Source organism: Notamacropus eugenii, chromosome 6 (assembly GCF_028372415.1).
Source record: "Notamacropus eugenii isolate mMacEug1 chromosome 6, mMacEug1.pri_v2, whole genome shotgun sequence".
Lineage (NCBI taxonomy): Eukaryota > Metazoa > Chordata > Mammalia > Diprotodontia > Macropodidae > Notamacropus > Notamacropus eugenii.
In genome coordinates this window covers 364,948,713-364,960,899 of record NC_092877.1, presented here as the reverse complement: position 1 = coordinate 364,960,899, position 12,187 = coordinate 364,948,713, and the positions used below count along the sequence as shown (strand labels likewise).

The following is a 12,187-nucleotide window of genomic DNA, read 5'->3' as shown; positions in this document are numbered from 1 at the left end:
TAAGAAGCGAGTCACCATTCTGCCCCCTCTTCCTCAGTCTCCCCAGCCTGGCTTCTGACCTGAGTTGACCATGCCCCTGCTGTCCTCCCCAAAGCTACCGAGGACCTCTGAGTCTCTCTCTCCATCCTCTTTTCCATCCTCACCCTTCTCAGGCTCCGCAGCCTCTGAGATGGTCTTCACTTTCCTCTCTACACTATCTCACTTGCTGACTTCATCAGCTCCCGTGGATTCAGTTACCATTGCTGTACTGATGATTCTCCAATCTACTTATCCAGTCCTTGACTCCAACAGCCATTCGTTATGACGCTTGCCAAAACATAATCTACTGACCAAATTTTGAAAATCTCAACACGTGTTCTTTCAGAAAACTAGAGTTTTTTTTCTAGATCTGGCTATTGTTCAAAACTGGGGGTAAAGTATTTAATAAGGTTTCTCCTCAATCAATTCCTACGCATTTTTTAAGCTGCCGCCATGTAAGTGGCCAGACATTAGGCTTGGTGGTCTGGGGATAAAAAACAAAAATGGCCATTCCTGCCTTCCAGGGACTGATGACAAGTGCACATATCACTTGATACAGAGCAAATCTATCCCAGGCACTATGAGAGGAGAGCACAGGCAGCTGGGTGGGAATCAGGAAAGGCTTCATGGGCAGGATGGCCTCTGAAGAAAAGAAGGACCGCCGATACAAAGGCAAAGATCTGTGAGGTCACCCCCACACAGATGAGGAATGGCCACAAGGTCAGTTTGGCTAGACCACAAAGTATGTGGAATGAAGGCTTTGAATGTCAAAAAGGATCCCAGAGGAGTTTACTGAGTAAATCAGACTTGTTCATGCTTTAGGAAAATCCTTTTCACAGCTGTGTGAAGCATGGACTGGAATGGGGAGACCTGTGAGGCGGGGAGAACACACAGGGAGTTCTGAGAGTCCAGGCGTGAAGTGACAGGGTAGGTGTAAGAGCAGAAAAAAGGGAAGCAGTGCCAGAGATGTTGTGGAGGCAGAAACAAGACCTAGCAACTGATCGAATAAGACTTTTAGAACTTTTCACAAAGAGAAAAGGAGAAACTTATCTGTAATATTCTCTGAAGACAACATATTTACTTATAAACTTGTTAATGAAGAGAATAAATGTGAAAGGTCTTTTCTTGATTTAAAAAAAAATTAATGGAAGTGTGAAAATATCCTTTAAGAAAGAAAGTTAAGTGGTATAGCGGATAAAGCACTGGCCCTTGCATCAGGAGGACCTAAGTTCAAATCCAACCTCAGACACTTACTAGCCACATGACCATGGGCAAGTCACTTACACTCCAAATGCCTTAAAAAAAACAACAACAAACTAGAAAATATCCTTTAAGGGTTATGCAATTATTCTGTTCTAAGGTACCAAAAAACCTAAACCTGAGAGGTAAAATTTATAAAATCACAAAACACAATAAGAAAACAGTGACTATAGCTATCTAAGGAGTCTAGAGTATTCCCTAGTAAGAGCTCTTAGCTTTAAGAGCACCAGAAAAGTTATCTAATCCTATGAAGTAATCACCCACATGGGTAGGTTAAAAATCTAATGTCAGATTTGAACTTAAATACAAAAAGACAAAAAAAAGGCAACATTTCCACATACAGAGCACAACATGGAGTTCAATACAAAACCATGAATTTCCATTTCAGTTACTTCTTTTAAACTATGTAATAAATACTATACATTGTTTTCAAAGCTACCCTACTTTTTTCTGTTTGCTTTTATTCTCTGCTGTACGTTTTTTCCCTCCCTCTCCAACGTGCCCTACAGAAAGCCACAATTCAACACAAATATATATATATGCATGTGTATGCATACATATAATAACATATTACACAGACATATATCATTACTATACATCTTCTATTTATTATCAGTCCTTTCTCTGGAGGTGGACAGTATTTTCCTTCATAGGTCCTTTGTAGTGGTTTGAGTATTTATGTCTGGGCTCGTCCTTCGCTGCCGAAGAAGACCATGCCATCAGAGCAATTAGGATACTCAAGACGAATGAATCATTTAAAATTGTCCTTAGAACAATATCTCTGTCACTAGATACAACGCCCTCTGGGTACTGCTCATCTCACTCTCCATCATGTCATAGAAGCCTTTTCCTGCTTTTCTAAAACCAACCAGCTCATCATTTCCTATATTGTGGTAGTATTCCACAAATTTCTGTTCTTACAGAAAAGACAGATCAAATATAATAGGCCTTAGTAAAAACTACAGCCCCCTGATATAAGAGGAAATCTGGGATTTCAACAACCCTCAACAAAGGATGAAAGTAAATAAATGGTCAAAGGATATGAACAGGCAGTTTTCAGAGGAAGAAATGAAAGCTATCTATAGTCACATGAAAAAATGCTCTAAATCACTATTGATTAGAGAGATGCAAATCCAAACAACTCTGAGGTGCCACACCATATCTATCAGATTGGCTAGCATGACAAAATAGAAAGATGATAAAGGTTGGAGAAGATATGGGAGAGTTGGAACACTAATTCATTGTTGGTGGAGCTGTGAGCTGATCTAACCACTCTGGAGAGCAATTTGGAACTATGCCCAAAGGGCTACAAAAACATGCATACCCTTTGATCCAGCAAAATCCCTTCTAGGACTGTATCCCCTAGAAGTCATAAAAATGGGAAAGGGTCCCACAAGTACAAAAATATTTATAGTGAGGCGGAGCCAAGATGGCGGAGTAGAAAGACGCACATACACATAGCTCCGAACCCACAACCCACAGAACGGCTAGAGGGGAGTAACTCACGGCGAATTCTGCACTCAGAGGCCACGGAATATTGGAGCGAGGGAGATTTCTGTTCCGGAGAGACCTGCAAACCTCTCGCGGGGGGTCCTTCGCGCTGTGGACTGGGCGCCGGGACTGGGAGCAGAGGGCAGACCTGCAGCGGCCGCGACACCGTGAGGAAAAGATCCGAGTGGGCTACAGAGACGGGATCTCCGGCGGCCACTCGGGTCCCTCCACCCACAGAGGGACCTGCAAACCTCTCGCAAAAGGTCTGTCGCACTGCAGACGCGGAGCCCAGTCCAGACCTGTGGCAGCCGGGGCTCCGAGAGGTACAGATCCGAGCAGGCTTAAGGGACGGGATCTCCAGCGGCGGCACAAGCCCCCCCACCCACAGGTGACGAGGGTCGGTGAGAGAGTCTCTTTGGCGGGTCGAGAGGGGAGTGGGGTGCCCCCATGTCTCGGGCCCCCCCCCGGGAGATAGAAGCTGAGAGGCAGCTGCAGACAGGGGCTCCCCTGCCCCGACCTGACCATCTGAACTTAATTCTCACACTGAATAGCAGCCCTGCCCCCGCCAAAAGCCCTAAGGCGGGAAGCAGCATTTGAATCTCAGTCCCCAAACGCTGGCTGGGAGGATCAGGAGGTGAGGTGGGTGTGAGGAGAATATTCAGAGGTCAAGTCACTGGCTGGGGAGAATGCCCAGAAAAGGGAAAAGAAATAAAACTATTGAAGGGTACTTTCTCGGAGAAAAGACACTTCCTCCCTTCCTTTCTGATGAGGAAGAACAATGCTTACCATCAGGCAAATCAAGGATTCTGTGTCCCAGCCCACCCAATGGGCTCAGGCCATGGAAGAGCTCAAAAAGAATTTTGAAAATCAAGTTAGAGAGGTGGAGGAAAAACTGGGAAGAGAAATGAGAGGGATGAAAGAGAAGCATGAAAAGCAGATCAGCTCCCTGCTAAAGGAGAACCAAAAAAATGGTGAAGAAATTAACACCTTGAAAACTAGCCTAACTCAACTGGCAAAAGAGGTTCAAAAAGCCAATGAGGAGAAGAATGCTTTCAAAAGCAGAATTAGCCAAATGGAAAAGGAGATTCAAAAGCTCACTGAAGAAAATAGATCTTTCAAAACTGGAATGGTACAGATGGACGCTAAGGACTTTATGAGAAAGACAGATATCACAGAACATAGCGTGAAGATTCGAAAAATGGAAGATAATGTGAAATATCTCATGGGAAAAACAACTGACCTGGAAAATAGAATCAGGAGAGACAATGTAAAAATTCTGGGACTACCTGAAAACCATGATCAAAAGAAGAGCCTAGACATCATCTTCCATGAAATTATCAAGGAAAACTGCCCTGAGATTCTAGAACCAGAGGGCAAAATAAATATTCAAGGAATCCGCAGAACACCGCATGAAAGAGATCCAAAAAGAGAAACTCCTAGGAACATTGTGGCCAAATTCCAGAATTCCCAGGTGAAAGAGAAAATATTGCAAGCAGCTAGAAAGAAACAATTCAAATATTGTGGAAATACAATCAGGATAACACAAGATCTAGCACCCTCTACATTAAGGGATCGAAGGGAATGGAATAGGATATTCCAGAAGTCAAAGGAACTAGGACTAAAACCAAGAATCACCTACCCATCAAAACTGAGTATAATACTTCAGGAGAAAAAATGGTCTTTCAATGAAATAGAGGATTTTCAAATTTTCTTGATGAAAAGACCAGAGCTGGAAAGAAAATTTGACTTTCTAACACAAGAATGAAGAGAACCATGAAAAGGTGAACAGCAAAGAGAAGTCATAAGGGACTTACTAAAGTTGAACTGTTTACATTCCTACATGGAAAGACAATATTTGTAACTCTTGAAACATTTCAGTATCTGGGTACTGGGTGGGAGTACATACACACACATGCACACATACATAGAGACAGAGTGCACAGAGGGATTTGAAGAGGATGGGATCATATCTTAAAAAAAAAATGAAATCAAGCAGTGAGAGAGAAATATATTGGGAGGAGAAAGGGAGAAGTTGAATGGGGCAAATTATCTCTCATAAAAGAGGCAAGCAAAAGACTTATTAGTGGAGGGATAAAGAGGGGAGGCAAGAGAAAAACATGAGGTCTACTCTCATCACATTCCACGAAAGGAAAGAATAAAATGCACACTCATTTTGATAGGAAAACCTATCTCATAATAAAGGAGAGTGGGGGACAGCGGCACAAGCAGGGTGGGGGGGAGGATGGAGGGGAGGGCATGGGGAGGGAATGCAATCCGAGGCCGACACTCATGGGGAGGGAAAGGATCTTAAGAGAATAGAAGTAATGGGGGACAGGATAGGATGGAGGGAAATATAGTTAGTCCCATACAACACAACTAGTATGGAAATCATTTGCAAAACTACACAGATTTGGCCTATATTGAATTGCTTGTCTTCCAAGGGGAAGGGGTGGAGAGGGAGGGAGCTAAAGAAGTTGGAACTCAAAGTGTTAGGATCAACTGTAATGTTCTTACCACTGGGAAATAAGAAATACAGGTTAAGGGGTTAAGAAAGCTATCTGGCCCTACAGGACAAAAGAGAAGACGGAGACAAGGGCAGGGAGGGAGGACAGAGGAGAGAGCAGATTGGTCACAGGGGCAACTAGAATGCTTGGGTATGGGGGGGGGAGGGGATAAAAGGGGAGAAAATTTGTAACCCAAAATTTTGTGAAAATAAATGTTAAAAGTTAAATAAAAAAATTAAAATATAAAAAAAAAATATTTATAGCAGCTCTCTTTGTGGTGACCAAGAACTGGAAATCAAGGGGATGCCCATCAATTGGGGAATGGTTGAATATATTGTGGTATATGAATGTAATGGAATACTATTGTGCTATAAGAAATGATGATCAGGAAGACTTCAGAGAGGCCTGGAAGGACTTATATGAACTGATGCTGAGTGAAAGGAGCAGAACCAGGAGAACTCTGTACACAGTAACAACCACAGTGTGTGAGGATTTTTTCTGGTAGACTTAGAACTTCACCACAATGCAAGGACTTAAAAAATCCCCAATGGTCTTTTAAGGCAAAATGCCTTCCACATCCAGAGGAAGAACTATGGAATTCAATCAGATTGTAGCAGATCATTTTCTTTTGTATTACATTTTGGTTTGGTACATGATTTCTCCCATTCATTTTAATTCCTCTATACAACTTGACTATGGTGAAAATGTATTTAATAGGAATGTATGTGTAGAACCTATATAAAATTGTATGCTGTCTTGGGGAGGAAGGGGGGGAGAGGGGGGAAAAAGGGGAATGGAAGGAAAAAAATCTAAGTTATATGGTAGTGATTGTAGAACCCTGAAAATGAGTAAAATTTTAAAAATAGGAAAAAAAGAAAGGATGAAAGTATCTGTGTAGTTTTTGCTATTTCAACAGCTGACTCCAATTTTTAAGAAATAAAGACCCTAATTTGTTCCTAACTTCTTGACTCAGATGACATCAATAAAAATAATAATGTGATAAATATTACATTTATTTACTCAATTTTAAGTTTTGTACCAATTTTTGGTCAAGTTATTTCCTTTTTTTATGCCAAATTTCACAGTTCTCCCCTGCAGGAAGGGCCTCTCCAGGATCCACTCCCCAAAGGTCTGGCTTCACACTTAACAAGCGCCGATTTCTGTGTTTTACTGTCTATAATTTCTTTCAGTTTTGCCACAGACTAAACTTCTGATTCAATCAATGCAGCCAAAATGGGGGTGGGGGTGGAAGGGAAATCAAATTCTCAAGTTAGTCCAGAGGCAAGCTCTCATTGAAAGCACTGTCAAACTTAAGTTTAATTGTTTGTTAACAGTAGCATTTCATATTTAAAGTGCCCAGCATAGTTTGTAAAAAACCAGAGTATTTTTAGTATTTTTGTAAAACATGTGTGGAACAACCGGCTCAGCCAGAATCTATAAGACCTCCCTTGATTATAAGGAGACTACTCCTTATTTGTTCAAAAAATGTCTCTTTGTAATGTCATATTCAGTGTTGGTAGATATCTTCATTAGTATCTGTGTTACAAGATCCTTATCAACATATGTGAGAAGAAAACCGTTAGAACATGACCCCTACTCCTCGAACTCAAAGAGTCTGCCATCCAGTAGACGCAGGCTTGACAGCAACTGAAATCTCGAAGGCACATGAAATAAACTGTTGTGCTTTTGTGACTGCACAGTGAATTATGAAAAGAATCTTTTCAGAATAAAACTGAAATCCTTCGGCAACAATTAAGCAATGAAAAAATCACTGCCTGATTTTTCCTATTCCTCACAGGGAAGCTCTGCTCCAAGTAGACTGGAATCATCACAAGGAAACCTGACTAAAGTTGCCTTGGTGAGAAGGTCAGATCACTGGGTCAAGTCACTGCTTTGCCACAACACTCGGAACCTTCGTGGCGCTCTCAGCCCATGGAGAGCCAAGACTCTCTCTCCAGACGTAGACCAACCTCAGATGACAAACAGTACGATCATATGCTGATTCCTGCTTTTTTCTTTGAGGAAAGCAAAATCTTAACATTGCTGTCTGTAAGCTACATTACTTAGATCACAGACCTAGAGCCAGAAGGAAGCTCACACATGGCCATCCATTCCAACCTCCTCATTTTACAGATGACAAAACTGAGGCCCAAAGAGTCCCCACCCAAGGTTACCCAGGTAGGGAATGTCAGGGGTAGGCTCTGAACCTAGGTCCTCAGACCCCAGAGCCTTTGCTTGTCCCACTATGCCCCACCACCTCTTGTGCTTTAAGGCAGCAATTCTACCATAGTTCACAAAAAAGCTACAGAGGGTGCAACAGCCAATAAGCCACACACAGCAGGAGGGGACATATAGTGCAAGCATTTGGTCCATGTGGATGACCATCAGAGATGGGCCGGGATGGGAACAGTCCAAAAGGAGGCTGTTCATTCTTTCCATTTCCACTGATTCAGGGCCAGGGGGCAGACAAGACGAACACAAATGGCATGGGCAGGATCTATACAAAGAGGACAGCAGATAGGGCAAACTTAGGCAGCCAGACGCCAGGGGGACCTGCAAGGAGCATAACCTGTAACAGGGGGTGGAGGCAGCAGGGTCTGGCGATGATAACTAGGAAGGCCATGGAGGTCTGGTTCTAGGCAAGCTAAGTCAGAAGAAACCAGTCAGGAAACCACCTGAGCAAGAGTGGTTCCCAGGGGCAGAGCCTCAGGGAAAAGAGGATGAAGATGGCCAGAGGTTGGACTGTGTGGTCTGAAAAGTATATGGGGAGCTGACCAAGCCAGGCCTCTGGCAGATGGGGGCATCTGAAATGAGCAAGTGGGGGATGGGTGGCATGGAGGGCTGGAGGAGAGGAGTCAGTCAATAAATACTGATGAAGTACCTAATGTGTGCCAGGCCCTGGGCTGAGTGCTAGGGACAGAGAGAGAGACAAAAAGACAGACCCTGCCCTCAAGGAGTTCACTGTCCAGAGGGAGATAACAGGGGCAGAGAGTGAACATTATTCAGGTGTGGGGTACAGCCAGGTGAGAGCAGCAAAGGGACAAGGGGGCAAAAGAGGCAAGACCAGAGGAGAGCGCAGAGTTAACAGAGGTCTGGAAGGAAGGCAGAAGAGCACAGAGAGAATCAGTGATGATAGCAGGGAAAGAACGGAGGGGATGTGAGGTTAGGTCAGGGTGCAGTGGATGAACTGCACAAATAAAACAATTAAAGTTACTAAATCTGCTATGCAAAAATGGGATGAGCTGAAACAAATGTCCTGAAAGAAAATGAAAATGGTTATGAATTATCATTTCAACCAGCCTTTGTCTCCCTAGTGACAGCTGTTTCAACATTTTCAGGGATTTCTGATTTTGTTCATGTGACAACACAGACAGCAGCCCCTGGATCCAGCAGGGTCGCTGTGATCGTAAATCCATCATACTGCAGACGGCCTGGTCATGTGATTGCCCAAGCCAAGCTACATTAGTCCTTGGCCACAAGACAGTGAGTCAGTGTCTAGGCCCATGACTGATCCCTTTCCAAAATGGCAAAGGGATGGCAAAATGTGCCAAAACTTGTGCAGTTTTCTGCCACAAGAAGTCACAGAAAAGGAGTTGCATGGATTGGTTACTGTACTTTTACTCTAACTAAAAATTTTCAGGTAAGTTTCACTGCAAAACCATGGACAAGAATCATAGAGTGGAAGAAAATGTGAAGGGGTAGGACACATGCTGGCTGACGGTCTGGCCACAGAATCTTCAGTCTCCGAGCATCCAAGTCTCAAAGGTTTTATTTACTACAAGCTTTCCACAGAGAAAGTTGTATTTCAGGGGAATAGTTTGGCTGAAACAAAAAATTAGAAAATCACTTTTCTACAGCATATGAATAGAATAACAAAGCAACAAGTATTCCTCGAATATTTACCACTAGGTACTATAGGAATGCCAAAGAAGTGAGCCAGATTAATTCTGCCCACAAATAAGTCAGTCTACAAACATAGATTAAACATCAAACATGTTCAAGGCATTGTGCCAGGGAAAATCAGAAAGGCAAAAACAGTCCCTGCCTTCAGGAACTTATATTCTAATGGGGGAGACAACAGGCAAACAATTGTGCACATGCAATATATACTGGATAGACAGGAGGTGATCTTGGCAGAAATTCACTGACATTGAGAGGGACCAGGAAAGGCCTCCAAAAGGCACCCAGCAAGTGGGATTTTAGCAAGGTAAGACAGGAAAAGAAAAAAGTAAAAGCATCATTCCAGGTAAGGGCTCAGCCAACGAAAAGGTACAGGACAGAGAAAGAGTGTGGTGTGTGAGAACCCTGAGAACAGGCAGGGAAGAGAAGCAGACAAAGGCTGGAGGAGGAGGAAACAGTCATGTTGTGAAGGGCTTTTTAAAAGCCAAACACAAGCACCGGGAAGATTTCAGTGTCCCAGATAAGAAATATCAAGCTTCCTATTCACTATTATTACAAAAAAAAAAAAAAATCCCCAATTTTGCAAAGAATTTTGTTCCTGTAGGGGGAGTATGGGTCAGGGAGCCCCTGACCACTTCAAGAAGCACCCCAATTATAAGGAGTGGGCCACCATCAAGGAGAGCCCTTCCCATGGAGGCAGCTATGTACCCACAGGGAAATCATGAGGAAGTGCCAAGGCTGAGGATCACATCCTGAGGATTCAATGCCTACAGCTCAGGGGGAGTAACTGACAACTCTCCTATTCCTTTTGTCCTTTTTCTTTGATACTCCCTTTTCCTTGGAGAGGGTAACTCTTCATCCACTCCAGACTGGAAGGCAGTTAAGGGTGTGGGGAGGAAATCTTTCACACACTTTCACATACTTTCACACACACACAGACACACACACAGACACAGACACACACACAGACACAGACACACACACAGACACAGACACAGACACAGACACAGACACACACACACACACAGACACACACACAGACACACACACAGACACACACAGACACACACACACACACACACACACACACACACAAACACACACACACCCCCTCCCCCGCCCTCCAACCCAGGGATCCAAGAAAGTCAGCTTAGAAAGGGAGTGCATGGTAAGTAGCCCATGCTTGCCTGGGCAAGCCTGAGCCCAGAGCTGCTCAGCCTCTAGTTCCTGGACACCTCATTCTGTCTTTTCTGAACACATAGGAGAGGATAGAGATCCTGAGAATGGATGTTTGCAGCCTTGGGGGTTAGACCCATAATAATTCTGAGTTCTAGAGCCCATGAGCTGAGTGTGGCTGCCCAAAGGAGGTTTTCTAAACAGAGAGAGGAGAACTTGAATCAGGAGTTTCCAACAGATGGATGAAGAATTAAAACTACTAGGTGTGCAGTTGGGAGCTGGGCACCTGCCAACATTTCGCAACACTGATGTGAATGGTTCACACGGTTTAAGTCCAAAGTGAATGAGAATTATCTATTGAGCCCCAAGGGGTCCTTACCTTCCAGAGAATCTAATGAGTGTAACAGGGGGATAAAGCTACTGGATGTGATCCACAGCTGGCCCAGTAAACATTTAGAAACCTGGACTATGCAGGCAGGCAAGTGACCCCTATCGCACAGTTGCTGATGAGAGAGGCAAAGGAAGGAAATGTGCAGTACCCAGAGCCAGGAGTGGCAGGGCCTTGACAAGAACATCTAGCAAAGGAACCCTAGGAATTGCTGACTGTCCCTTGGACTCGGCTGATACTGCTGAAGAACATGCCTGCCCGACGACACAGCCTATAGGGCAGTCATGTCAAGACCATTTTCAGGATCTGATATCTTGCCACCATGATCTTCTAGGAAACCCCCAAATCAGGTCCTCTGCTTTCAGGTCAGTATTAGAATTGGTTCACATTTTCTAAGTCAAACAACGGACAATAAATAAGCAGATAAAACAATGCCTTCCAGAGCTAACTCTCTGAATTTGAGATTGTCTCTATTGCTGCTTGCATGAGCTCTGTATTGTTTCCTTTCAGAGGGAGATGGAATTAAGAACCAACTCTACTTGGTGTTTCCATTACCCATTATTTTGGATCAACACATCTGTTACCCCTCACCACTATGGATATCAAAAGTTCATAAAAAGTGAGAAGGGATGAAGGTCACTGAAATTTTCTGAAGGGAGACGTACTTGGAATCTTACCTGACTTGTCTCCAGTACGATATTTTTACTATGCCTATTTTTGACCACTGAATTTCAAAAACTTCTGCAAAATCATTCCACAAAAAGGCTTCTAAAAAGACTTGTAAGTTTCAAGCAAAAATTTTAGATGCTCATGGCATTTGAATGAAGCTGATAGGAAACTGGGGCAGATTGAAAAGGAAATGAAAAAAAGAATTAAGGGGTTTTTCTTTATCAGATCAATCTAAGCTTTTAATGTATAAGCTTACTGCTTTTTGTTAAAATTCTTATAGAATTTTCTACTGTACAATTTAAAAAATAAAGTGGTTGGCTGGTTGTAAAACTTACCCTGCTGAGCTAAAGTAGATCTTAACATCCCAGTCTTTGACCAAATTTTTACTTGTCCATCTTCACCAACTGTAAAAAATTATGATTCAGTTACTAATAACTCCAATTTTTGAAAGAAAATTTTGACAGTCTTAAATATACACATTAATGAAAGATGCTACAAAACTGATTAATTCCCTTTTAAAAATTCAGCACCATGGCTTTTGCCAGAATTTCTTTAAAAATAACTGCAAAATATATTTAAAACAATAATTTAATCTAAAACTTATTTTATAACTTAAAATTCATTTTGGAACTCCAAGCAAGTCACTTTTTCAATACTCTCAGCAACTCTCTTAAGAATAAGAGTTGTAGAAAAATGCCAACCACTATTGTTTTGAGGGTTCATCAATGAAAAACACAGATCCAATCTCTATCCTACATTTCATAACTAGACTTTCATTCAT

General features: G+C 42.7%; 1 protein-coding gene across 4 annotated transcripts in view; it reads right to left on the bottom strand.

Annotated features, from left to right (window-relative positions):
* Positions 1 to 12,187, bottom strand: part of IFT80 (intraflagellar transport 80) — a 118,771-nt gene that overhangs the window by 79,673 nt on the left and 26,911 nt on the right. For 3 of the 4 annotated variants that reach the window (XM_072618603.1, XM_072618605.1, XM_072618604.1), the window contains exon 5: positions 11,742 to 11,810. The exons of the other annotated variant lie outside the window; for it this stretch is intronic. In XM_072618603.1, the coding sequence (XP_072474704.1) occupies positions 11,742 to 11,810 (69 nt within the window). The remainder of the gene's footprint in view (positions 1 to 11,741; positions 11,811 to 12,187) is intronic. 4 annotated transcript variants of the gene reach the window in all.